At 46.5% G+C, this 27543-nt stretch overlaps 1 protein-coding gene, 9 non-coding genes and 4 pseudogenes across 11 annotated transcripts in view; 7 read left to right on the top strand and 7 right to left on the bottom strand.

The window, feature by feature from the left end:
• Positions 1-642: 642 nt before the first annotated feature.
• LOC133341013 (5S ribosomal RNA) lies at positions 643-761 on the top strand. The gene has a single exon (XR_009754957.1). It is a non-coding gene; the product is annotated as a 5S ribosomal RNA (ribosomal RNA).
• An 881-nt stretch (positions 762-1642) lies between these two features.
• On the bottom strand, positions 1643-1761 carry LOC133341087 (5S ribosomal RNA). Its single transcript, XR_009755007.1, has one exon. It is a non-coding gene; the product is annotated as a 5S ribosomal RNA (ribosomal RNA).
• A 680-nt stretch (positions 1762-2441) lies between these two features.
• LOC133341085 (5S ribosomal RNA) lies at positions 2442-2560 on the top strand. The gene has a single exon (XR_009755006.1). It is a non-coding gene; the product is annotated as a 5S ribosomal RNA (ribosomal RNA).
• Positions 2561-3441: 881 nt separating this feature from the next.
• LOC133341084 (5S ribosomal RNA) lies at positions 3442-3560 on the bottom strand. Its single transcript, XR_009755005.1, has one exon. It is a non-coding gene; the product is annotated as a 5S ribosomal RNA (ribosomal RNA).
• A 675-nt stretch (positions 3561-4235) lies between these two features.
• On the top strand, positions 4236-4344 carry LOC133341037 (5S ribosomal RNA; annotated as a pseudogene).
• Positions 4345-5578: 1234 nt separating this feature from the next.
• LOC133341036 (5S ribosomal RNA) lies at positions 5579-5687 on the bottom strand (annotated as a pseudogene).
• A 680-nt stretch (positions 5688-6367) lies between these two features.
• On the top strand, positions 6368-6486 carry LOC133341083 (5S ribosomal RNA). The gene has a single exon (XR_009755004.1). It is a non-coding gene; the product is annotated as a 5S ribosomal RNA (ribosomal RNA).
• A 1220-nt stretch (positions 6487-7706) lies between these two features.
• On the bottom strand, positions 7707-7815 carry LOC133341038 (5S ribosomal RNA; annotated as a pseudogene).
• A 680-nt stretch (positions 7816-8495) lies between these two features.
• On the top strand, positions 8496-8614 carry LOC133341082 (5S ribosomal RNA). Its single transcript, XR_009755003.1, has one exon. It is a non-coding gene; the product is annotated as a 5S ribosomal RNA (ribosomal RNA).
• Positions 8615-9836: 1222 nt separating this feature from the next.
• On the bottom strand, positions 9837-9955 carry LOC133341081 (5S ribosomal RNA). Its single transcript, XR_009755002.1, has one exon. It is a non-coding gene; the product is annotated as a 5S ribosomal RNA (ribosomal RNA).
• Positions 9956-10635: 680 nt separating this feature from the next.
• On the top strand, positions 10636-10754 carry LOC133341078 (5S ribosomal RNA). The gene has a single exon (XR_009755000.1). It is a non-coding gene; the product is annotated as a 5S ribosomal RNA (ribosomal RNA).
• Positions 10755-19898: 9144 nt separating this feature from the next.
• LOC133340651 (pulmonary surfactant-associated protein D-like) overlaps positions 19899-27543 on the bottom strand; it is a 32823-nt gene continuing 25178 nt past the window's right edge. The window contains exons 1-5 of one of the 2 annotated variants that reach the window (XM_061549045.1): positions 23291-24316; positions 22856-22878; positions 21847-21902; positions 21255-21500; positions 19902-20681 (exon numbers count right to left, since the gene is read on the bottom strand). In XM_061549045.1, the coding sequence (XP_061405029.1) occupies positions 20554-20681; positions 21255-21500; positions 21847-21902; positions 22856-22878; positions 23291-23434 (597 nt within the window). In that variant the 5' untranslated portion in view covers positions 23435-24316 and the 3' untranslated portion in view covers positions 19902-20553. Of the gene's footprint in view, positions 20682-21254; positions 21501-21846; positions 21903-22855; positions 22879-23290; positions 24317-27543 lie in introns of those variants that run through there. The other variant, XM_061549047.1, reaches the window with a different exon arrangement.
• Positions 25092-25210, bottom strand: LOC133341077 (5S ribosomal RNA). Its single transcript, XR_009754999.1, has one exon. It is a non-coding gene; the product is annotated as a 5S ribosomal RNA (ribosomal RNA).
• Positions 25890-25998, top strand: LOC133341030 (5S ribosomal RNA; annotated as a pseudogene).

The following is a 27543-nucleotide window of genomic DNA, read 5'->3' as shown; positions in this document are numbered from 1 at the left end:
CCAACTCTTCCGGCTGATACGGCTGGTGATATTTTCACAGCGAGTAAATGTTACCCACAAAATTCGTGTTCACCACCAGCTACAGATGGCGAGCCCAGAGCTCACTTCTGCCACTGTCAAGACCACAGCCCTTAGGGCGCCGTGGCTCTCAGCGTCACGGTGCAGTGAAGCTGCCGAGCTGAGTTAGAATCCCGGGCACGGCTAACATCGGTGGTGTCGAGTGATATCCGAACCAGGTCAGCCTCTCTCCACGCCCACCACTTGTCCACCAACCCGCATCGTCCACCAGCGTGGTGAAGTATGCTCAATCAACCCCCGGGACAGGACAGACACGGACTGTGGGGGTCTTCATCAATCAGCGGATTAACAAAGTCTGTACGTTTTGCTTTAAGTACACACACACACGTACTGTATATACATATGGTAACAACTTTTCCTCTGAGATAGCTGCTCAGAACTGAGATGTTGCTCCAGAGCTGAGACCACCACTTGGGTTTGCACCGAGACGTCTTGAGTTGAACTCCACTGTGAATGCGAGGATGACTGCAGGCAGTGTTTTTACAAAAGAAATTAAGTTACTTTTTCCAAAAGTGGGTCACAACTACGTTAGCGATAAGTTTACTAAATCTCCTCTCATCTCTCGCCTACGACCATATCACCCTGAATACACCCGATCTCGTCCGATCTCGGAAGCTAAGCAGGGTCGAGCCTGGTTAGTACTTGGATGGGAGACCGCCTGGGAATACCAGGTGTTGTAGGCTTTTTGTTCTCGGCTTTTGCCTCTTTCCGTCGGCAGGGGGAGCGCTGTCTACCCCAAGTGTCGCATTCCGTGTCGTGCATTGTAGAGTTTTGTGCTCCACTGGGACCCACAGCTCACAGAGGGGGCCTTGCATATGAACGTCCCCGTAGTTCACCATCGTTCACTCACTCTGTTGGTGAGACACTGATTGTCAAAACCAGCCCAGAGTTTGTTCCTGTGTTCAACCAATGCCAATGAAACGATTCACTCCCAGGTCACCTGGCTGATGGGATGTGTAAAGAAATATTTTTATTTTGTGGATTTCGCGCTGCTCAATGCATTATCGCTGGTGCTGACAGGAAAGCATTCTCCTACAATACCATTGTGCCAAGAGAATGTCATCATTTTACTTTTAATATAAATTAGTATGATTTAGTAGCCATAATTTTTGATCGATTAAAGGATGCAACTCAATCGCAACTAATAGTTCAACTGTTCTAACGCCAACAAAAAAAAACTGGTCATCAAAATGCATAGTTTTTAACGTGTTGTACTTATCAGGTCCAATGGTGTAAATTAGTGCAAGACGCCAACTCTCATTCCCCACTATCCCCTCTGCAGTGGGCAGTGCACAACACCCGCTTGTTGCACCCCACTTCTATGTACAGAACCTCCCGCCCTCACGAACCCCCAGGGACCAGCGTGGACACGCGGTCAAATAAGCCCCATTACCCACTCGGCATGTGGAGGCCCTCATCCAGCAGTGGATTGGCAGAGGGCTGTGAACGTTCAATCAGGCAGCTCTAAATAATTTGTTATCCGTGCGCCAGAAAAAAAAGTCAGGTCGTGAAAGCGGAGTAAATAGCGCCCCCTGGAGACACGAAAAGGCAAAAACGTTCTAAAAGCCTACAACACCTGGTATTCCCAGGCGGTCTCCCATCCAAGTACTAACCAGGCTCGACCCTGCTTAGCTTCCGAGATCGGACGAGATCGGGCGTATTCAGGGTGATATGGTCGTAGGCGAGAGCTTAGAGGAGATTCAGTAAACTTATCTCCAACACCAACTCTTCCGGCTGATACGGCTGGTGATATTTTCACAGCGAGTAAATGTTACCCACAAAATTCGTGTTCACCACCAGCTACAGATGGCGAGCCCAGAGCTCACTTCTGCCACTGTCAAGACCACAGCCCTTAGGGCGCCGTGGCTCTCAGCGTCACGGTGCAGTGAAGCTGCCGAGCTGAGTTAGAATCCCGGGCACGGCTAACATCGGTGGTGTCGAGTGATATCCGAACCAGGTCAGCCTCTCTCCACGCCCACCACTTGTCCACCAACCCGCATCGTCCACCAGCGTGGTGAAGTATGCTCAATCAACCCCCGGGACAGGACAGACACGGACTGTGGGGGTCTTCATCAATCAGCGGATTAACAAAGTCTGTACGTTTTGCTTTAAGTACACACACACACGTACTGTATATACATATGGTAACAACTTTTACTCTGAGATAGCTGCTCAGAACTGAGATGTTGCTCCAGAGCTGAGACCACCACTTGGGTTTGCACCGAGACGTCTTGAGTTGAACTCCACTGTGAATGCGAGGATGACTGCAGGCAGTGTTTTTACAAAAGAAATTAAGTTACTTTTTCCAAAAGTGGGTCACAACTACGTTAGCGATAAGTTTACTAAATCTCCTTTCATCTCTCGCCTACGACCATATCACCCTGAATACGCCCGATCTCGTCCGATCTCGGAAGCTAAGCAGGGTCGAGCCTGGTTAGTACTTGGATGGGAGACCGCCTGGGAATACCAGGTGTTGTAGGCTTTTTGTTGTCGGCTTTTGCCTCTTTCCGTCGGCAGGGGGATCGCTGTCTACCCCGCGTGTCGCATTCCGTGTCGTGCATTGTAGAGTTTTGTGCTCCACTGGGACCCACAGCTCACAGAGGGGGCCTTGCATATGAACGTCCCCGCAGTTCACCAGCGTTCACTCACTCTGTTGGTGAGACACTGATTGTCAAAACCAGCCCACAGTTTGTTCCTGTGTTCAACCAATGCCAATGAAACGATTCACTCCCAGGTCACCTGGCTGATGGGATGTGTAAAGAAATAATGTTATTTTGTGGATTTCGCGATGCTCAATGCATTATCGCTGGTGCTGACAGGAAAGCATTATCCTACAATACCATTGTGCCAAGAGAATGTCATCATTTTACTTTTAATATAAATTAGTATGATTTAGTAGCCATAATTTTTGATCGATTAAAGGATGCAACTCAATCGCAACTAATAGTTCAACTGTTCTAACGCCAACAAAAAAGAAACTGGTCATCAAAATGCATAGTTTTTAACGTGTTGTTCTTATCAGGTCCAATGGTGTAAATAAGTGCAAGACGCCAACTCTCATTCCCCACTATGCCCTCTGCAGTGGGCAGTGCACAACACCCGCTTGTTGCACCCCACTTCTATGTACAGAGATCCCCGTCCTCACTAACCCCCAGGGACCAGCGTGGACGCGCGGTCAAATAAGCCCCATTACCCACTCGGCATGTGGAGGCCCTCATCCAGCAGTGGCTTGACAGAGGGCTGTTGAAGTTCAATCACGCAGCTCTAAATAATTTGTTATCCGTGCGCCAGAAATAAGTCAGGTCGTGAAAAGTGGAGTAAATAGCGCCCCCTTGAGACACGAAAAGGCAAAAACTTTCAAAAAGCCTACAACACCTGGTATTCCCAGGCGGTCTCCCATCCAAGTACTAACCAGGCTCGACCCTGCTTAGCTTCCGAGATCGGACGAGATCGGGCGTATTCAGGGTGATATGGTCGTAGGCGAGAGCTCAGAGGAGATTTAGTAGACTTATCTCCAACACAAACTCTTCTGGCTGATACGGCTGGTGATATTTTCACAGCGAGTAAATGTTACCCACAAAATTCGTGTTCACCACCAGCTACAGATGGCGAGCCCAGAGCTCACTTCTGCCACTGTCAAGACCACAGCCCTTAGGGCGCCGTGGCTCTCAGCGTCACGGTGCAGTGAAGCTGCTGAGCTGAGTTAGAATCCCGGGCACGGCTCACATCGGTGGTGTCGAGTGATATCCGAACCAGGTCGGCCTCTCTCCACCCCCAGCACTTCACCACCAACCCGCATCGTCCACCAGCGTGGTGAAGTATGGTCAATCAACCCCCAGGATCGTACAGACAAGGCGTGTGGCGGTCTTCATCCATCAACGGATTAACAAAGTCTATACGTTTTGGTTTAAATACACACACACACGTACTGTATATACATATTGTGACAACTTTTACTCTGAGATAACTGCTCAGAACTGAGATGTTGCTCCAGAGCTGAGACCACCACTTGGGTTTGCACCGAGACGTCTTGAGTTGAACTCCACTGTGAATGCGAGGATGACTGCAGGCGGTGTTTTCACACAATAAGTTACTTTGTGCAAAGGTGAGTCACAACTTCGTTGGAGATAAGTTTACTAAATCTCCTCTAAGCTCTCGCCTACGACCATATCACCCTGAATACGCCCGAACTCGGAAGCTAAGCAGGGTCGAGCCTGGTTAGTACTTGGATGGGAGACCGCCTGGGAATACCAGGTGCTGTAGACTTTTAGAGAGTTTGTGAGTTTTCGTGTCTCCAGGGGGCGCTATTTAGTCAACGTTTCACACGCACGAAGCCGAGCTGGCATTTCAATGTCTGTAGGGGGGCACTGCCTATTCAGGGTCAAACTCTTGACTACTTAGGATTCAAAATTGGAATTCACCAGGTTTTTGTTGGTTTAGAGTTTTATGTTAAATTGCATAACCACGATGAACATGACAGTGGCTTGTGGGGAGGCCTTCATCCGGCAAGAGCTGTGAAACAAATGTAACACGCTCACCCAAAGTTGGCAGTCCTCCCAAAAGACTTAAATATGCAAGTTCCACTCTGTGCGTGTCGCTCACGCACAGCGGGGCTGGCGGGTTCTCGTCTCTAGGGGCACCGCTACCTCGGCCTCGAGCTGCACCGACTACGCGCCTGGTCATTCCGTGGCGTGCATTGTAGAGTTTTGTGCTCCACTGGGACCCACAGCTAACAGAGGGGGCCTTGCATATGAACGTCCCGCAGTTCATCAACGTTCACTCACTCTGTTGATGAGACACTGATTGTCAAAACCAGCCCAGAGCTTGTTCCTGTGTTCAACCAATGCCAATGAAACTATTCACTCCCAGGTCACTTGGCTGATGGGATGTGTAAAGAAATACTTTTATTTTGTGGATTTCACGATGCTCAATGCATTATCGCCGGTGCTGAGAGGAAAGCATTCTCCTACAATACCATTGTGCCAAGAGAATGTCATAATTTTACTTTTAATATAAATTAGTATGATTTAGTAGCCGTAATTTTTGATCGATTAAAGGATGCAACTCAATCGCAACTAATAGTTCAACTGTTCTAACGCCAACAAAAAAGAAACTGGTCATCAAAATGCATAGTTTTTAACGTGTTGTTCTTATCAGGTCCAATGGTGTAAATAAGTGCAAAACGCCAACTCTAATTCGACCACTATCCCCTCTGCAGTGGGCAGTGCACAACACCCGCTTGTTGCACCCCACTTCTATGTACAGAGACTCCCGCCCTCACGAACCCCCAGGGACCAGCGTGGACGCGCGGTCAAATAAGCCCCATTACCCACTCGGCATGTGGAGGCCCTCATCCAGCAGTGGATTGGCAGAGGGCTGTGAACGTTCAATCAGGCAGCTCTAAATAATTTGTTATCCGTGCGCCAGAAATAAAAGTCAGGTCGTGAACGTGGAGTAAATAGCGCCCCCTTGAGACACGAAAAGGCAAAACTTTTCTAAAAGCCTACAACACCTGGTATTCCCAGGCGGTCTCCCATCCAAGTACTAACCAGGCTCGACCATGCTTAGCTTCCGAGATCGGGCGTATTCAGGGTGATATGGTCGTAGGCGAGAGCTTAGAGGAGATTTAGTAAACTTATATCCAACGCCAATTCTTCCGGCTGATACGGCTGGTGATATTTTCACAGCGAGTAAATGTTACCCACAAAATTCGTGTTCACCGCCAGCTACAGATGGCGAGCCCAGAGCTCACTTCTGCCACTGTCAAGACCACAGCCCTTAGGGCGCCGTGGCTCTCAGCGTCACGGTGCAGTGAAGCTGCTGAGCTGAGTTAGAATCCCGGGCACGGCTAACATCGGTGGTGTCGAGTGATATCCGAACCAGGTCAGCCTCTCTCCACCCCCACCACTTCCCCACCAACCCGCATCGTCCACCAGCGTGGTGAAGTATGCTCAATCAACCCCCGGGACAGGACAGACACGGTCTGTGGGGGTCTTCATCAATCAGTGGATTAACAAAGTCTTTACGTTATGGTTTAAACACACACACACACGTACTGTATATACATATGGTAACAACTTTTACTCTGAGATAGCTGCTCAGAACTGAGATGTTGCTCCAGAGCTGAGACCACCACTTGGGTTTGCACCGAGACGTCTTGAGTTGAACTCCACTGTGAATGCGAGGATGACTGCAGGCGGTGTTTTCACACAATAAGTGAAGTCACTTTCTCCAAAGGTGGGTCACAACTACGTTAGAGATAAGTTTACTAAATCTCCTCTGAGCTCTCGCCTACGACCATATCACCCTGAATACGCCCGATCTCGTCCGATCTCGGAAGCTAAGCAGGGTCGAGCCTGGTTAGTACTTGGATGGGAGACCGCCTGGGAATACCAGGTGTTGTAGGCTTTTAGAAACTTTTTGCGTTTTCGTGTCTCCAGGGGGCGCTATTTACTCCACGTTTCACACGCACGAAGCCGGACTGGCGTTTCAATGTCTAGGGGGCACTGCCACTCGGGGTCAAACTCTTGACGACTTGGGATTCAGAATTGGAATTCATCAGGTTTTTATTTGCTGAGAGTTCGATGTTCAATTGCATAACCACGATGATCATGACAGTGGCTTGTGGGGAGGCCTTCATCCGGCAGTGGATTGACCAAGAGCTGTTAAACAAATGGAACACCCTCACCCCGAGTTGGCGGTGTTCCCCACAAAACTTAAATATGCAAGTTCCACTCTGTGCGTGTCGCTCACGCACAGCGGGGCTGGCGGGTTCTCGTCTCTAGTGGGCACCGCTACCTCGCCTGGTCATTCCGTGGCGTGCATTGTAGAGTTTTGTGCTCCACTATGACCCACAACTAACAGAGGGGGCCTTGCATATGGACGTCCCGCAGTTCATCAACGTTCACTCACTCTGTTGGTGAGACACTGATTGTCAAAACCAGCCCAGAGTTTGTTCCTGTGTTCAACCAATGCCAATGAAACGATTCACTCCCAGGTCACCTGGCTGATTGGATGTGTAAAGAAATACTTTTATTTTGTGGATTTCGCGATGCTCAATGCATTATCGCTGGTGCTGACAGCAAAGCATTCTCCTACAATACCATTGTGCCAAGAGAATGTCATCATTTTACTTTTAATATAAATTAGTATGATTTAGTGGCAATAATTTTTGATCGATTAAAGGATGCAACTCAAACGCAACTAATAGTTCAACTGTTCTAACGCCAACAAAAAAGAAACTGGTCATCAAAATGAATAGTTTCTAACATGCTATTCTTTTCAGGTCCAATGGTGTAAATGAGTGCAAGACGCCAACTCTAATTCCCCACTATCCCCTCTGCAGTGGGCAGTGCACAACACCCGCTTGTTGCACCCCACTTCTATGTACAGAGATCCCCACCCTCACGAACCCCCAGGGACCAGCGTGGACACGCGGTCAAATAAGCCCCTATTACCCACTCGACACGTGGAGGCCCTCATCCAGCAGTGGATTGACAGAGGGCTGTTGAAGTTCAATCAGGCAGCTCTAAATAATTTGTTATCCGTGCGCCAGAAAAAAAAGTCAGGTCGTGAAAGCGGAGTAAATAGCGCCCCCTTGCGACACGAAAAGGCAAAAACTTTCTAAAAGCCTACAACACCTGGTAATCCCAGGCGGTCTCCCATCCAAGTACTAACCAGGCTCGACCCTGCTTAGCTTCCGAGATCGGGCGTATTCAGGGTGATATGGTCGTAGGCGAGAGCTTAGAGGAGATTCAGTAAACTTATCTCCAACACCAACTCTTCCGGCTGATACGGCTGGTGATATTTTCACAGCGAGTAAATGTTACCCACAAAATTCGTGTTCACCACCAGCTACAGATGGCGAGCCCAGAGCTCACTTCTGCCACTGTCAAGACCACAGCCCTTAGGGCGCCGTGGCTCTCAGCGTCACGGTGCAGTGAAGCTGCCGAGCTGAGTTAGAATCCCGGGCACGGCTAACATCGGTGGTGTCGAGTGATATCCGAACCAGGTCAGCCTCTCTCCACGCCCACCACTTGTCCACCAACCCGCATCGTCCACCAGCGTGGTGAAGTATGCTCAATCAACCCCCGGGACAGGACAGACACGGTCTGTGGGGGTCTTCATCAATCAGTGGATTAACAAAGTCTTTACGTTATGGTTTAAACACACACACACACGTACTGTATATACATATGGTAACAACTTTTACTCTGAGATAGCTGCTCAGAACTGAGATGTTGCTCCAGAGCTGAGACCACCACTTGGGTTTGCACCGAGACGTCTTGAGTTGAACTCCACTGTGAATGCGAGGATGACTGCAGGCGGTGTCTTCACACAAGAAGTTAAGTTACTTTGTCCAAAGGTGGATCACAACTACGTTAGCGATAAGTTTACTAAATCTCCTCTCATCTCTCGCCTACGACCATATCACCCTGAATACGCCCGATCTCGTCCGATCTCGGAAGCTAAGCAGGGTCGAGCCTGGTTAGTACTTGGATGGGAGACCGCCTGGGAATACCAGGTGTTGTAGGCTTTTAGAAACTTTTTGCGTTTTCGTGTCTCCAAGGGGCGCTATTTACTCCACGTTTCACACGCACGAAGCCGGACTGGCGTTTCAATGTCTGTAGGGGGCACTGCCACTCGGGGTCAAACTCTTGACGACTTGGGATTCAGAATTGGAATTCATCAGGTTTTTATTTGCTGAGAGTTCGATGTTCAATTGCATAACCACGATGATCATGACAGTGGCTTGTGGGGAGGCCTTCATCCGGCAGTGGATTGACCAAGAGCTGTTAAACAAATGGAACACCCTCACCCCGAGTTGGCGGTGTTCCCCACAAAACTTAAATATGCAAGTTCCACTCTGTGCGTGTCGCTCACGCACAGCGGGGCTGGCGGGTTCTCGTCTCTAGTGGGCACCGCTACCTCGCCTGGTCATTCCGTGTCGTGCATTGTAGAGTTTTGTGCTCCACTATGACCCACAACTAACAGAGGGGGCCTTGCATATGGACGTCCCGCAGTTCATCAACGTTCACTCACTCTGTTGGTGAGACACTGATTGTCAAAACCAGCCCAGAGTTTGTTCCTGTGTTCAACCAATGCCAATGAAACGATTCACTCCCAGGTCACCTGGCTGATTGGATGTGTAAAGAAATACTTTTATTTTGTGGATTTCGCGATGCTCAATGCATTATCGCTGGTGCTGACAGCAAAGCATTCTCCTACAATACCATTGTGCCAAGAGAATGTCATCATTTTACTTTTAATATAAATTAGTATGATTTAGTGGCAATAATTTTTGATCGATTAAAGGATGCAACTCAAACGCAACTAATAGTTCAACTGTTCTAACGCCAACAAAAAAGAAACTGGTCATCAAAATGAATAGTTTCTAACATGCTATTCTTTTCAGGTCCAATGGTGTAAATGAGTGCAAGACGCCAACTCTAATTCCCCACTATCCCCTCTGCAGTGGGCAGTGCACAACACCCGCTTGTTGCACCCCACTTCTATGTACAGAGATCCCCACCCTCACGAACCCCCAGGGACCAGCGTGGACACGCGGTCAAATAAGCCCCTATTACCCACTCGACACGTGGAGGCCCTCATCCAGCAGTGGATTGACAGAGGGCTGTTGAAGTTCAATCAGGCAGCTCTAAATAATTTGTTATCCGTGCGCCAGAAAAAAAAGTCAGGTCGTGAAAGCGGAGTAAATAGCGCCCCCTTGCGACACGAAAAGGCAAAAACTTTCTAAAAGCCTACAACACCTGGTATTCCCAGGCGGTCTCCCATCCAAGTACTAACCAGGCTCGACCCTGCTTAGCTTCCGAGATCGGACGAGATCGGGCGTATTCAGGGTGATATGGTCGTAGGCGAGAGCTTAGAGGAGATTCAGTAAACTTATCTCCAACACCAACTCTTCCGGCTGATACGGCTGGTGATATTTTCACAGCGAGTAAATGTTACCCACAAAATTCGTGTTCACCACCAGCTACAGATGGCGACCCCAGAGCTCACTTCTGCCACTGTCAAGACCACAGCCCTTAGGGCGCCGTGGCTCTCAGCGTCACGGTGCAGTGAAGCTGCTGAGCTGAGTTAGAATCCCGGGCACGGCTAACATCGGTGGTGTCGAGTGATATCCGAACCAGGTCAGCCTCTCTCCACCCCCACCACTTCACCACCAACCCGCATCGTCCACCAGCGTGGTGAAGTATGGTCAATCAACCCTCGGGACAGGACAGACACGGACTGTGGGGGTCTTCATCAATCAGCGGATTAACAAAGTCTGCACGTTGTGGTCAAATACACACACACACACGGACTATACGTAAATTTGGTCATAGATCTTCCTCTGAGATAGCTGCTCAGAACTGAGATGTTGCTCCAGAGCTGAGACCACCACTTGGGTTTGCACCGAGACGTCTTGAGTTGAACTCCACTGTGAATGCGAGGATGACTGCAGACGGTGTCTTCACAGAAAAAGTTTAGTTCCTTTTTCCAAAGATGAGTCACAACTACGTTAGCGATAAGTTTACTAAATCTCCTTTGGCTCTCGCCTACGACCATATCACCCTGAATACGCCCGATCTCGTCCGATCTCGGAAGCTAAGCAGGGTCGAGCCTGGTTAGTACTTGGATGGGAGACCGCCTGGGAATACCAGGTGTTGTAGGCTTTTTGAAAGTTTTTGCCTTTTCGTGTCTCCAGGGGGCGCTATTTACTCAACGTTTCACACGCACGAAGCCGGATTGGCATTTCAATGTCTGTAGGGGGGCACTGCCTATTCAGGGTCAAACTCTTGACGACTTGGGATTCAGAATTGGAATTCATCAGGTTGTTGTTTGCTTAGAGTTCTATGTTAAATTGCATAACCACGATATACATGACAGTGGCTTGTGAGGAGGCCTTCATCCGGCAAGAGCTGTTAAACAAATGTAACACGCTCAGCCAGAGTTGGCGGTGTTCCCCACAAAACTTAAATATGCAAGTTCCACTCTGTGCGTGTCGCTCACGCAGAGCGGTGCTGGCGGGTTCTCGTCTCTAGGGGGCACCGCTACCTCGGCCTCAAGCTGACAACAGCTTCGTTTTACTGCCTTTGTGCTTCCACTGCTGGATGAAAGTCTGCCAAAACCACGTCGGATATAGTTTTTGTTAACCGTGTATCGCCACGCTGGTCAGTTTTGAGGTTTACGACGTGACTTTTATTTCTGGCGCACGGATGTTGTAAATGGAGGCGTTGGAAAGCTGAAATTTAGCATAAAATCCACTTGAAAATATTCAACGTCTAACTAAAACTGCAGATGTTCAGAATATTATATTGAAATGCCCTTATAATTAAAAAATATTATAAGTAATTAAGACTATAAAAAAATACTTGATACTTTGTAGCAGAACGAAGCAAATTTGATACTACAATTATAACAATCACATATTCATTCCACAGAATGAAAATGTTTAATAACAATCATTCAAACATTTTACTAAATGTATGCTTCTCTATTCTCCCATGGATAGCAAAATGCTCCTTCATGGAGTAAATAAAAGGTGACCTTAGTAAATTTAAATAATCAAATAGTTAATAATGAAAATTTAAAAAATGAGTGTTACACCAATTTTATTTATTACATATTTATTTAAAGTTGCGCATTTTGATGTGACGTCACATTTCTCAAACCCACCCTCCCCCCTTCTTCACACATCGTCACAAATGTCTGACCCCCTCACCCCCCTAGGTGCGTGACGTCATTTATGGACGGCCCCTTGGCCAATGCACTGCTTAAATATTACTATAGAATATGATAAATGTAGCCAGAGACCACTGCGACAACTTTACAAAACAATGGCATTTAACCAGGACCAGCAGACTAGCCCGTACGGGAACAGTGCTGTTATCCAAGACCAGTGTTTATCAAAGTGTGGTCTCCGGACTACCACGTGGTGCGCGACGGTCCTCCAAGTTCTAGATTTGAAGTTTTCGTGACTGCAAGGGTCCATACTCTTTTTTTTTGTTAAATCACGTAGGTAAAAAAGGAAAATAAATTAAATCACGACGTTTCGGAGGCAACACCAGCCTCCGTCTTCAGGTGGAACCGTCACAGCTAAATTACTGTATCAAATTACTGTATCAAGTGAACTCAAGTGAACTTGATACAGTAATTATCTTGTGACGGTTCCACCTGAAGACGGAGGCTTGTGTTGCCTCCGAAACGTCGTGATTTAATTTATTTTCCTTTTTTACCTACGTGATTTTTACCGAAAAAAACAAAAGAGTATGGTCCTCCAAGTGTTCCGTGAGGCTACTGCAAATGCAGGTTGATCCGTAAATAATGACATTGTTTATACCTTTTGTTTCGGACATTAATTCATATTTTGCTTATGTTTAATGCAGAAATTAAGTTGGATAAATTACCTTGTTTGAACGACCATGAACGTAATATCTAAATGCCAACCCTAAAAAAACATAACCTTATAGCTGTGGTAAACAAAAAGGTTTAATGTTGCGGTAATGTTACTTTTTTTCTGGCAACAAAACAGGTGTTAAGATATTATAACACCGAGCTGAAACCTTTTACGAGGAATCATGTCTGCATTAACCACAATACTTGTAGTCAGAATGCAAACAAAAAACATACTCTGATAATATATGCATTGTCTTTGAAACTAATTGGTCCACACCAGAGACAGCTTTCTTTCGAGCCTCGTCTCAAACGGTGTGAGACCAGAGGACGCCAAAATGCGCCTTTTCAGGCAATTTACGTGAAAACCCTTACTAATTGGCTGTTTCGGGTGGTGGCGGGTTTAACGACACATTTATATTTACGTGATCTAACCCAACAAAACCTGTGTTGTGGATGATATTGGTCGCGAAAGCCTACGTGTCAAACTGGACTGCAATTAGACCTTCCTTTGATGTTGGCAAAAAAATTGAAAAACAGTGGGGCAAGTTGACACGTGCACACACCCAGACAAACCCTACACACAGCACGCCTATTATTAATATGCAAACAATTAACTCTAAAACCTGAATGCCCACATGAAGCTAGAACATCAAGGGTTCATGAAACGCACAGTTCGGTTGGCAACGTACGGTGCCATAGAAGTTCAGTAGGAGCGGATTAGAAAGTGAATTTAGTTTTTAAAACTACTCTATACACCTCTTACATTTTTTAAAGTATTAATGTTAGATTCGTATTTTGCGATTGAATTGCATTTACTTTTTGTTGTTCTGCCCTAAGCCCTCTGAGGCAAAGGTCAAAGCCGGTGTCTTCGTCGGACCACAGATAAAGAATATCCTGGAGTGAAATGAATTCCTCAAGAAGCTCACTAGTAAGGTGAAAGCGGCTTGGGACAGCTTTTTCGCAGTGATTCGTGGCTTCCTGGGCAGTCACGAGGTTGAAAACTATGTGGAACTGGTTGAGACTGGTGACGAACTACGGCACAATGGGCTGTAGGATGTCCCTCAAAGTCTATATCCTTGATGCTCATCTTGATAGATTCAAGGAGAACATGGGAGCGTACTCGGAGGAGCAAGGTGAGCGCTTCCACCAGGATATGCTGGACTTTGAACGCCGCTACCAAGGACAGTATAACGAGAACATGTTGGGAGACTACATTTGGGGGCTGATTCGTGAAAGTGATTTACAGTAAAATCGTAAATCTCGAAAACCTTCTCACTTCTAAATCATGTGCAGTAATTTTTGCATTACTTTAGTATAAATACATGTACATTTTTATTCATGTTGTTTTTTTCTGACTTTATGTGAACTAAAATACACAAATTCGCCCGTTTTCTCATTGAAAATAGGTAAAATTTTAAATATAACTATCCTGGTCACAAAAGCAAAGTTTGTGGGGAATAATTGCCATTTTCCTACTTTTTAGGCATAAGCAATTACCAAATAACACTTACTACCCAGGAACAAAAATGTGTTACGTAGTATATTTAGAGATGAGTGAATGCGTTTCGTCATCAGGGTTTGAGGGCCCGGATTGGTCTGTGGAAATGTTTGCATCGGCTGAGTGTTCCGCGAGGCCAAACAAAAAAAGTTTGATCAACAATCTTCTGGATGAAGAAAAAAACAAGACACGGTCCCCCGTATGACAAACAAGCAGCGTTTACAAAGAGACACAAACACAACCAAGCACGTGGAGTAAGGGTGTGCGAGAAGCCGACTTGGGGAAATTGTTTTCGCTTCACACGTGTTTCGCTGAACGCGGCTCTCTTCGGCAACGCGTCTACCGCGATAAAACGAGGACATACTCGACTGCAATTCATAATACAAGTTTTTTTTGTGGTAACATCGCGTAAATATAAATGTGTCGTTAAATCCGCCACCACTCGACACAGCCAACTAGTAAGGTTTGTCACGTAAACATAAAACGCCAATCCGTTGCGAGTACGGCACACCGGTGTGTTGGAGAGTAGATCCACAACATTTACAATCTGAGTACGACGTTCTGTTCACGTGAAACACCTTACTAATTGGCTGTTTCGGGTGGTGGCGGGTTTAACGACGCATTTATATTTACACGATCTAACCCAAAAAAAACCTGTGTTGTGGATGATATTGGTCGCGAAAGCCTACGTGTCAAACTGGACTGCAATTGGACTTGCCTTTGATGTTGGCAAAAACATGGCAAAACAGTGGGGCAAGTTGACACGCACACACACCCACACAAACATTCCACACAGCACGCCTATTATTAATATGCAAACAATTAACACGAAACCTGAATGCCCACATAAAGCTAGAACGTGAAGGGTTCATAAAATGCACAGTACGGTTGGCTACGTACGGTGCGATAGAACTTCAGTCGGAGCGGATCAGAAAGTGAATTTAGTTTTGAAAACTATACACCTCTTACATTTTTTAAAAGTACTAAAGTTAGGTTCGTTTTTTGCGATGGAATTGCATTTACTTTTTGTTGCTTTGAAAGATCATTGGCGTTGGAGACCTCTTAGTCATCGGTCTTATCATGTGGATTGTAGCACGCCATGTACGTGTGTATCGTACTTGTAGACTAGGACACGGGTGTATGTTCTACTGCATTGTAGACTATATTGTATGTACTTTATTGTAGATGTGTACACAGCGCGAGTGTAATTTATTGTGGACTGTCGTGTGTAATATTTTTTGCACACTCGAAATGAAAGACGTGTGCAGGTGCTCCAAAATCGAGGGCAAACACATTTATTGTGGTTAATCTGTAAAATGCAACAGCACGTGTGTCACACACAGCAATCTTCACCGAGTCGCCATTAACCACGTGACTGGTGTCCAAGTGCGGTTATTCAATCACAGTTTCTCTTAAACCCAATTCTACTGCTGATAAGCCATCTTTGTCTTTGACAATAACCTTTGCACTTCACTATTCGCATATTACTTTAACCCTAAGCTGTATGCCTGTCTATAGTCTATACCAGGGGTCGGCAACCTACGGCTCCGGAGCCGCATGCGGCTCTTTACGGGCTGCTTCTTGACGATATGTACAGTATGTACTCAGATGCATTGCGGCTCTTGAAATACTGAATTTTGTACCGAATTGGAAAGAAATGGCTCTTCTTGTTATTTTGGTTGCCGACCCCTGGTCTATACCATCGACTTATATTGGTATCTTACACCCATTACCTGTACTGTATGTGTGCTATATACTTACTGTACGTGTCACCATTGTACCACTTACGACTATGCATGTGTTCTCTTCTCAATAGCATTGCAAGTAGTCATACTCTGGGTGCATGGGCATGGTTATAGTCTAAACAGTATTAGGGTTAGATAATTAAAATTACAGTATGTAAATACAGTGCATCATCCTTTACAATACACAGTGCTAAAACCCCTCCAATTGAATATATCACAAACTAACAATTCAAAGCCAAGCTTGAAGTCTAGAACAAGTCTAGAACAAGTCTAGAACGATCAAAAACAACTTTTGAGTCCTTTACCTGTGAGATGCAACAGCACGTGTGTCACACACAGCAATTCTTCAACAGTCGTCAATAACCTTGTGACTTGTGTACAAGTGCGGTTAATCAATAACCCTGCCAGCCCCCGGACAGGCCCAACTCCGTTATCGCATGCTGGTGTACACACCTGCATTGATGTACTGCACAGCACATCAGGACTTTCACAGAACCACACTTTACTCCCTTGCTGCACAAGGACATAATTAAAAGAGTGATCCATTCATAATGTGTCACGTATATATGTGTACTGTATTGTTGACTGTAGAGTAGACATGTGTGTTGCGTCGTAGACTGGTGTGTCATAGACTGTTGTGTGTGTACTTGTAGTCTGGAGTGTGTACTGTATTGTAGACTGTAGTGAGTAGTGTGTGCGTTATATGGAAGACTAGTGTGTGTGTACTGTATTGTAGACGGTAGTGTGTGTTTACGTACTTTACAGGCAACCCTCACCGCACGCTGGGGTTACGTTCCTGGAAAATGCCACTTTCGGCCAAACCGCGTTAGACAAACAATAGACCTCATGAGTAAAATAGGGTTGCGTTCCCTGGTCTGAGATTATCACCCCCTTGCTCTTTATTTAACGAATTCTACGTGATTTCCGCCCTTGTTATTGTACTAAAGGATGTAGAGGCGTTGTCATTTATTGCGCGTGCGTAGTACGCCGTCGTGCGCATTGACTTTGTTTCATTATAACGCGAAAAAAAAAACACGCGCAAAAATGCACGTAAATAATACATCTTTCTCACACTCAGTTCATTCACATCTTCTGTGGGGGCTGCTGCCCCCCGACTCTTCACTCGTGGGAGGGCTGTTGGTCCCCTTCCTTCTCTCCCCCTTCCTCCTCTCCTTCCTCCCTCCGCACTGCTGCCGCTCGAGTCTTCGGTCTCGCTGCCTCCGCGTCCTCCCTGTGAGGCATGACTCGTGGCTGGCTCTCGGCCACCTGGGGTTATTCACACACTCCCCGTGTACACTCCCCCAAATGTTTGGAGGAGACTCCTTGCACGTGCATGCCCGTGCACGCTGCTGCCCACACTCGTGCATGCGCAGCCACCCACACCTATTGTCCGCCAGGAGCACGCGCTAAAAATAGCTGTATGAATATGCACGGGCGCGGCGCAGCACCACCACCACCAGCACCACCAGCACCACAACCACCACCACCACAACCACCACCACCACAATAACCATCACCACAACAACCACCACCAATGATGAAGGAATGTCGACGGGATTTGCGCGCAACACCCGGGCACAATGGTCGATGAACGTCGGCAGGATTCGCGCGCAAAACCCGGGTAAAATGACGCAGGAACGTCGACGGGATTCTGGCATGGTCGGCAGGATTTGCGCGCAAAACCAGGGTAAATGGCAGAGAAACGTCAACGGGATTCGCGCGCAAAACCCGAGCACAATGACCGCGCTGATGAAGTTATTCGCGCGCCAATTCCCCGCACTACGGCGAGCTATTACCGACGATACTCGTGCATCAATCCGTTGCGCAAGCGTGTGTGGTTAGCGTGGCCCAAACGCAACGACAATCGACTCGAGGTTACCTCACGTATTTCACTCGTTATTCACACCTGCACCGAATGTCCACGATCGTTTATCAGTGAATGCGTGCCGATCATCACACTTATACCCGTACTCACACCACCCCACGCTCTCTTCACATTCACAGAAATCACACGGCGCTGTTATTTTATGCTAGAGGTTTATTCCCGACGCGATTGTAATTAAACACGACCTGTCTCGGAGCCAGAATCACCCAGCGAGCAGCGTTTCACCTATTTCTATGAAATCTCTCGGTAGGTCCCTACGCTACCTGTCACCTCTCTCAAATACTCAAGGTTCTGCTCAGACGTGCGGGAAGTCGGGGAGAAACGAGGCTGCACGAAGTTCCTGCTGGGAACGGGTCCTGGCTGCGCTGCGACGCGTCACTCGGACGCTCGAGTGGCCGGAAGGTTGACGGTCCCGATCGCTGACTGGAAGAGAACTGAACTGGTCATCCTCTTCCTGCTTTTTATCCTGTTCTACATCAAAGAGGTCCTCGGCCAAGCTGACGGGGCTTCCAAGCCAATCATCACGTCTCCCCTGCGTGCTCCATCCGTCCATTTGGATCCTAATCTGCGCAGCCAATTAGACATTTACCCGTGGCCTAACCCCCCTCACTTCAAAGGGATTCTTGGCTAAGTTGGGCCACCCTCTCGGCCAATCCTGACGCTTTCCTGTGTGCTCGTTCCCCCGGGTAGCCTCAGCCCGCCCGGTACCCCACCCCCACGATCTGGCTCCGCGCCCCCACGGTGCCCTTAGTCCATTGTCCCCGCGCCCGTCCTTTACCACGCCCCTACAACTGGGTTCAAACCCCGCTCCTTGCTGGAAGTTCGGCTCCCTTCCCTTGTGCGGACTGTATTCTTACTGTGGTTGCCCGATGGGCTTCGCCGTGGCCATGCAATGTTAGGTCAGTCCATGGTGCCGCAGTGCGAATTTAACCTGGGGGAAATCTGCCAATTTCCTGGCCCCGGGAAACCGTGGAGCCCCCCACGAGGGGGTTCTCGGGTGAAAACCCAGAGGCCAGGTGACTTCCTCACGAGATCCTACGTGCCGGTATGTATGTGTGTCCGTGTGAGGGGTTGCGAGGGGGGAGCAGCGCCAGCAGAGCTGCTCCGTTGCTGTGGCATCACGCTTCCAACGGATGCAGGCACTCTCACAGCACTTTTGGGTGAACCGTGCCGAGTCGAAACACGGGTTTGATAAAGCCGCGTTGGGCAAGGTTTTCCTGTACACAGCTAAAGGCAACCTGCTGGAAATTATACTGCGAAAACGAGGAGCACTCATGGTTGAAAACCCCCTGCACTATGGAAGCCCAGGCTTCAGATTTGTTCAGGTGGCGTCTGCGACAGTGCTTGAATGGTACTGAAGCCAAATAGCTTCAACCCAGCTTCACCCGGTTTGCCACAAGACTCTGGCACTGCCTCCAAATTGTACAGGGTGGTCTAGGTGTCTTTTGACCCTCATTGAACTAAAACGAACTGTTTTTGTATACCAATAGGTGTGAAAACAAATGAATAAACAAAGGAAAAACATGTTAGGGCAAAATTACTTGGAGGTCACAAGGCATCTGGACCTCCCTATATGTAGTGCTGAACTTTACGCGGACAACTTCTTCCTTTTTTGTCGTCACTTTATTTTGTCCAACACAGCAAATTTGCCACCATCCTCGAGCGCGTTCTCCGCTCGCTCGCTCCGTTCCTCCCTCTCTCTCTCCGTCTCTCCCGACTCCCTGACTCCCCTCTCTGCTTCTCCGTCCCACTCCGACTGTCTCTCTCGTTCAGCTTCTCCATCTCTACTGCTACCCTATACTTCTTCTTCTGCTCCACTGCTACTCTACACTTTTTCTTCTACTCCACTGTTACTGTACACTTCTTCTACTCCATTGCTGCTCTACGCTTCTTCTTCTGCCCCGACCGACTGCGTCCAGCTCCCAGCACAACTCCCCGTCTCACTCTCTCTCTCCCGTATTTATGCCCGTCACTATTAATTTCCAATTAATTAGTTGGCGTCCCCCCCCCCCCCGAACGCCCCGCGCCCCCAGCCCCCGGCGCCACCTGTCCCCATTCCCAGACGTAGCGGCGCCACCCTGTCCCTGACAACAACTGGCCAATCACTGCCCTGCATCCATAATTGCCGAACCAGCCGTCTCTGTGTCCTCTGTTGTCCCCCAGCAATGCCAGCCTGTCCCGGTACGACCCCACTGTTCCCAGCCCACACGTGTTTACAATTACCCCCCTTGGTGTGCTTTAAACCACTACATATATACTGATTCAAATAGAATGCTGGGACTCTAGCATTTTGGAATTGCCAAATGCCAGCTAATTATAGATGTTTTTTTAAATGTAAGATTATAGTTTAAAGCATGGTAAAAATGTTTTTTTTCTTATCATAGTACGGTTTTCAAATAAAAAGACTTGTACAAATCATCTCAACAACAACCATTTATTATGTTACCCAATACTACGTTGATAAATGCAAATAATCTACCATTTGTCTCAACATAAATCAACAACACCACAGCACCATATGTGATACAGTAACAAAACCTCGTGTCCCAATTTTCTATGATGGATCATTAAACATATATCCAGAGCAAGCCATTTGTTTTGAATGCAGTAAAAACAAACACATCCATGAAGCGAAGGTAAACATGTTTCTATATGATATCAATTTACACAAGTGAAAACTACAACATTAATTTGGGATGCTGTTTGCATAAATGACACTGTATGAGGTCAAATATATATAACTGTGATTATTAGTTGCTATTATTATCTTGGCTTTCCCTGGTGGCACACGCTTAAGTGTTTACTGTTGCTCCGCGTGGTTAATTTTGTGTTCACCTCCATACCCGTGACAGTGTTTGTGTTGTCTCTGTGGTGTTCTCTCTGGTTCGTGTTGATTATGTTAGTTTGGTTTCTATATGGTTGTTCCCCATCTCTACTGGTGATCCGTGTCAGGCCAGCTGGCAGCACCGCGCCGATGTCCAGTCGATCCCACCGCACTGGCAGTGACACGTGCTGTCGTTTGGGATGTCCCACGAACCACACGCGCTTCCACACGAACACGACACTGCTATGTGCCCTGCGGGGGAACAATGATAGATGCGATCACAGTGCACATTATGGGGTGATGCCATCGGAGGTGACGTCATGAACATTGAATTGAAAACCCTCTTCAGAATAACCAGGATGTTGTGCATTGAGACTTTGTTCTTATGAAAAGAGACATGTACACAACAGCAAGTGTTTACAATGATAGCAAAATGTTTGGTTTGTTTAAACTGTAAGGGCACTATTGTTAAAAACAATAATAACCAATCACGTAAAATTGTGGAAATGTATTATCATCGATAGTTCCTTATATCACAAAACTATGGAACTGTGAGGATCACCTGGTACCATGAAGACAGAATTGACAGTACGTTTCACCTTACGAAGAGCGTTAAAAGCCAACACATAAACCCATTAACATACTTTAACATGTTTTTCCACGGAAAATATCCTAAAACAATTCCCCAAATAAATTCCTGCTGATTGAATCAAACCATCGCCTGTGTGCAGAGTCGATGGGTCACAAGGTCACTTGCCGCTAGGATATTCAACCACGTGATGTTCCACAGAGTCCCCCCCCCCCCCACACACACATCCCTCTCACCTGTGGGGCAACTCGCGGTGGCACCTCTGCTGGAGACGTTAATGCAGGAGATGCGTTTCGTTGCAGCTGGAGTGCCAGGACTCCCAGGGGATCCAGGAAGACCAGGGATGCCTTGTTCCCCTCTCAGGCCGTTGTTACCAGGGGGACCAGCTGGTCCAGGAGGTCCAGCGCTCCCAGCTGGGCCAGGTGAGCCAGCTGGGCCCAGTGGTCCAGCAGGACCGACACTGCCCGGGTTGCCTGGCACACCTACAATCAGGACACACCGGAATTGTCTGAGTGTAAGTGAGTGTAAGCTTTCATTTATGAAAGATGTCAAAGTCTTTTTTAAACTCCACGTTACAGTCGATGAAGCACTTAGTTAAACTCTAACAAAATGTAATTCCTGGTTGCAGAAGAAAATTAATGATTTGTGTCTATGCAAACTAGCCAATTGGCAGGCATGCTAACTCTGAGAATATGTTCGGAAATTGAAATAATATGAAACGTATAACTCCGTTCAAATGAGCATGTTGTAAAGATAATGTTTTGTTGATCCACGGGGAAAGGTTTTACCAATTCATCTAACTGTAACTGACAACTCCCAATATATTACCTCGTGATCCATCCTTTCCACGAAATCCTCGTGGGCCTGGGGATCCGAAACAAATGCTGCACACACAGGACAGGTGGAGAAATAAGATGGAACAACAGTTTTCCCTTCATCAGTGTAATGTTAATATGCGAGTGCCATATCTTAAAATGCTGAATTAGCTTCATTTTTCGCCTCGGTATCCATCCTAATTGAGGATATTTAGGATGTGTTTCAGCTTCATAGAATAACATTTTGTGAGTTATTTTCTTTCTTTCTTAAGGATGTTCACTTAAACACATCTGAAAAGTGAATGATACAAAATGTTTAATATGTACCCATGTGCTGTACTGAATATTATAACTTTAAAAAGTAACACGTTTACCATCTATAGAGTGTAAAATACATGATGGTCAGCTGACATTGACAAATCCTTTTTAAACTGTACACAAAACAATAAAATACAGTAATGCCAGTTGTACCATATTCATACCCAAACAATGGTTTACATCAAATGTCAATGAGAAAAGTGCTTCATATTATTTAGTTCTATACAATTACTATTTTTAATGCAATTACAATTGTACCGTTGATAATTGGTTCTTTACCCTTCTATCTGGCAACAAAACTGACACCTTTTTGCAAGGAGTCATGTTTGCATAGACCGCAATACCTGCAGTCATAATACAAACAAAAGAACATAACTCTGATAATGTGCACTGTCCTTGAAGTTGATTGGTCCACACCCGAGACAGCTTTCCTTCGAGCCTAGTCTCATATGGGTTGGACCAGATGACTGCAGGTATTGCGGTCTATGCAAACATGACTCCTTGCAAAAAGGTGTCAGTTTTGTTGCCAGATAGAAGGGTAAAGAACCAATTATCATATTTTTACTGGCAAATGAGGTCCCCATAGTACAATTGTACCATTAGTCACATGCAACACTTATTTTTGCTCTGAGATACTCTCATAGAGAACATGGCCATATAAAATGTAATACAAAACAGTGCTTCCATTTTCCGATTCTCATTACCTGCAGCTTTTGGGAAGAGCTTCCTGTTCATTCTTTTCACAAAGCAAAAACACACACATTGTGAAGTTACGTGAATAGCCAAGTACCGTAGTGTATTTATGCTTAATTTGATTCAGTGGAAAATGAAGCAGTTATCCAAATTCTCACGAACCAATGTCTTGTTACTCAGTACATAAAGGTAAACAATACATCAGGTTAAATGTCGTTCCTGGATAAGCAAGCATAATAACACACAGTTTCAATGCCTACATGTCACAGAATACACAGTTAAGTCAATCGAGATTACTTTAAATATAGTACACATGCTGCATTGAATATTGTTATTGGGATACGCATACTGCATGCGATTTTCTTTTTATAGCGTACACAGTATTAATTACGTAATATTCTCTACACACACTCATTCAATGTGCAGATTTAAAGTCGTCACCATACCTCTTCTTCATGGGAATCATTGCTGTTTAAAGGATCGGCATGCGTCGGATGAAAGACGAGGAGCAAGACTGCCAGGCTGCACAATAACTTCATGTTTGCACTACTACACGATATTAAATTACAATGACTGTAACTCTTCAGCATGCGTGCAGGTATTTAAGGGGACAGCATTGAAACCCACGCCCCAATAATTTGGAAAATCACAATAATTTGATTGCTCAACAGCATTTTAAAAAATATTGCATGCCACACCCTTAGAAGGAGGGGTTTGAGGACATTCAGTGACAAAATAATACCAAATCATGTCTATCAACATCCCACAGTTCAGCATAGTTCACTGACTGATGATGAGACACCGATTATCGAAACCAGCCCAGAGATATTTGTTTTCCCCTGTGTTCAGTCAATGCAGATGAAACAATTCACTGTCGCTTTTGCTGACAAGAATACATCTTACCACAATGCATTGTGCCAGCAGCATCTCGTAATTTTACTTTCAATAGAAAATTTGTACGATTTGGGAGTAATGGTTTTTTATTCATTGAAAGATGTTGAATCAATCGCGACTAATAGTTCAACTATTAGTAAGCAAATGCAAAAACTGGTCTTCGAGCTGAATAATTCAAAACTTTGTATTCTCATCAGGTCCCGTGGTGTAAATAAGTTCAAGACGCCAACTCACATTCTCCACTATCCCCTCTTCAGTGGGCAGTGCACAACACCCGCTTGTTGCACCCCACGTCTATGTACAGAGACTCCCGCCCTCACGAACCCCCAGGGACCAGCGTGGACGCGCGGTCAAATAAGCCCCATTACCCACTCGGCATGTGGAGGCCCTCATCCAGCAGTGGATTGACAGAGAGCTGTTGAAGTTCCATCAGGCAGCTCTAAATAAATGTTTTATCCGTGCGCCAGAAATAAAAGTCAGGTCGTAAACCTCAAAACTGACCAGGGTGGCGATACACGGTTAAGAAAAACTATATCCGACGTGGTTTTGGAAGACTTTCATCTAGCAGTGGAAGCACAAAGGCAGTAAACGAAGCTGTTGTCGGCTTGAGGCCGAGGTAGCGGTGCCCCCCAGAGACGAGAACCCGCCAGCCCCGCTGTGCGTGAGCGACACGCACAGAGTGGAACTTGCATATTGAAGTCTGTGGGGAGCACTGCCAACTTTGGGTGAGCGTGTTACATTTGTTTAACAGCTCTTGGCCATATTCTTGGTTCTTTCGGTAAAGTCACGTAGAAGGGAAATACAAAAATAATTAAAATATATAAAGTTCTCACGACGTTTCGATTGCAACACAAGCAATCACCATCAGGTGTGAAAACCACAGCAAGAATTTTTCGTTTTTAAATCGACACTTTTTTCCAAAAAAGTTATTGCTGTGGGTTTCACACCTGATGATGATTGCTTGTGTTGCAATCGAAACGTCGTGAGAATTTTATTGTTTAATTTTTATTCTTTTATTATTTCCCTTCTACGTGACTTGACCGAAAGAAGCAAGAATATGAATCCCTGCAGTCACGAAAGCTCTAAATCGAAAAGCTCTTGGTCAATCCACTGCCGGATGAAGGCTTCCCCACAAAGCCACTGTCGTGTTTATCGTGGTAATGCAATGTAACATAGAACTCGAAACCAATAAAAACCTGGTGAATTCCAATTCTGAATCCCAAGTCGTCAAGAGTTTGACCCTGAACAGGCAGTGCCCCCTACAGACATTGAAATGCCAGTTCGGCTTCGTGCGCGTGAAACGTGGAGTAAACAGCGCCCCCTGGAGACACGAAAACGCAAAAACTTTCTAAAAGCCTACAACACCTGGTATTCCCAGGCGGTCTCCCATCCAAGTACTAACCAGGCTCGACCCTGCTTAGCTTCCGAGATCGGACGAGATCGGGCGTATTCAGGGTGATATGGTCGTAGGCAAGAGCTCAGAGGAGATTTAGTAAACTTATCTCCAACGTAGATTGTGACCCACCTTTGGACAAAGTGACTTAACTTATTGTGTGAAAACACCGCCTGCAGTCATCCTCGCATTCACAGTGGAGTTCAACTCAAGACGTCTCGGTGCAAACCCAAGTGGTGGTCTCAGCTCTGGAGCAACATCTCAGTTCTGAGCAGCTATCTCAGAGTAAAAGTTGTCACCATATTTACGAACAGTACGTGTGTGTGTATTTAAACCAAAACGTATAGACTTTGTTAATCCGTTAATGGATGAAGACCGCCACACGCCTTGTCTGTACGATCCCGGGGGTTGATTGAGCATACTTCACCACGCTGGTGGACGGTGCGGGTTGGTGGGGAAGTGGTGGGGGTGGAGAGAGGCTGACCTGGTTCGCATATCACTCGACACCACCGATGTTAGCCGTGCCCGGGATTCTAACTCAGCTCAGCAGCTTCACTGCACCGTGACGCTGAGAGCCACGGCGCCCTAAGGGCTGTGGTCTTGACAGTGGCAGAAGTGAGCTCTGGGCTCGCCATCTGAAGCTGGTGGTGAACACGAGTTTTGTGGGTAACATTTACTCGCTGTGAAAATATCATTAGCCATATCAGCCGGAAGAGTTAATGTTGGAGATAAGTATACTAAATCTCCGCTCAGCTGTCGCCTACGACCATATCACCCTGAATACGTCCGATCTCGGAAGCTAAGCAGGGTCGAGCCTGGTTAGTACTTGGATGGGAGACCGCCTGGGAATACCAGGTGTTGTAGGCTTTTTGTTCTCGGCTTTTGCCTCTTTCCGTCGGCAGGGGGAGCGCTTTCTACCCCGCGTGTCGCTCACGCACAGCGGGGCTGGCGGGTTCTCGTCTCTAGGGGGCACCGCTACCTCGACTACGCCTGTCAATGCAGGTGGGTGGAAGGGAGGCTCCAGCCACGAGCAGGAATCAAACTCGGATGACACTGGGTCCGTTGCTCAGTTTAATTTATTAGGTTTATCCCTGTGAGCCATTCGGCTATTGAATCGGGTGCAACCGCAACAAACAAAAACATGAACAAGAAAACATCTTAATGTGAATATGTGCAAACAGAAAAATCCTGGGAAAAAAAAACTGCAAAATATTGCAGAAAAAGCACGCTGTGTGCAAAAATCCCAGTGGGATGGAAGTCAAACAACAACAACCACAAGACAACTCAGCGCGTGGTGCTCGGATGCACCCGTGGCGAGGTGGTCAGCGCACTGCCCATGTAGCAGCCTCATCTCGGTGGGATCTGTGCGAGGTTTAAAATGAAGCACCTGGACTGGAGAGGGCCCTGTTTCGCTACCTGGACTTTAGTAGCAGCGTGCAGAGGTGGGACAAAGTCATTGTTATGCAAGTCCAAGTCGAGTCTGAAGTCATCAAATTCATGACTCGAGTCTGACTCGAGTCCAAGTCACATGACTCGAGTCCACACCTCTGGCAGCGTGTTTTGTGTTGGGTTTCTATTTATTACGTAATCAGCAGCGGAAACCTTGGTCAATCCACTGCTGGATGAAGGCCTCCCAAAGCCACTGCCTTGTATATCGTGGCTATGTATTGTAACATAACACCGTAAGCCAACAAAATATGGTGAACTTCAATTCTGAATCCCAGGCATTAGGACTACATTACCCTGAATTCTTGATCTCGTTAGATCTCGATAGCCAAGCAGGCTCGAGCCTGGTTATTACCTGGTTAGTGGCCATCTGGGAATACCAGGTGTTGTATGTTTTTATTTTCGTGCGTTGAATGGGGCGCTATTTACCGCACGTTTCACACGCATGGAGCCAAACTGGCATTTTCATGTCTGTAGGGAGCAGTGCCACACGCGTTTAAACTCTTTACTGGAGATTCAGAATTCAAATGAACCACGTTATATTGGCCAACAGTTGTATTTTATTTTGGATATTCACGAGGCATTGCAGTGGCTTGGGGATTGCTTTCATCCAGCAAGTTGGCTGCTGATTATGTAAAAATAGGCCCTATACCAAAAACACACTTTTCAAGTCCAGACTGACACAGCACAGTTTAGGTGACGAAGCAATGCCATCTCCAGTTCAGGTATAATGAAACTAAGTTCCGGTACAGCTGCCTCTCAACTCTTTACGCTTTTATCCAATTAAAGACAGGGTTGTGATCACATTTGTGTACTATATATACGTATTATTTACCCCAAGTTTTACACGCATATAGTGGACCTGGAATTGCCGTGGATGTAGGGGGTACTGATTACTCGGGTTGAGCCTTTATGGATTGCAGAATCAGAATTCACCAGATATTTTTTAATTTGCCGCTACGTTAA

Source organism: Lethenteron reissneri, chromosome 10, assembly GCF_015708825.2.
Source record: "Lethenteron reissneri isolate LAM-NWPU_2019-01 chromosome 10, ASM1570882v1, whole genome shotgun sequence".
In the NCBI taxonomy this organism is placed as follows: Eukaryota; Metazoa; Chordata; class Hyperoartia; order Petromyzontiformes; family Petromyzontidae; genus Lethenteron; species Lethenteron reissneri.
The sequence above is the reverse complement of the archived record's forward strand: the minus strand, read 5'-3'. Positions and strand labels throughout refer to the sequence as shown.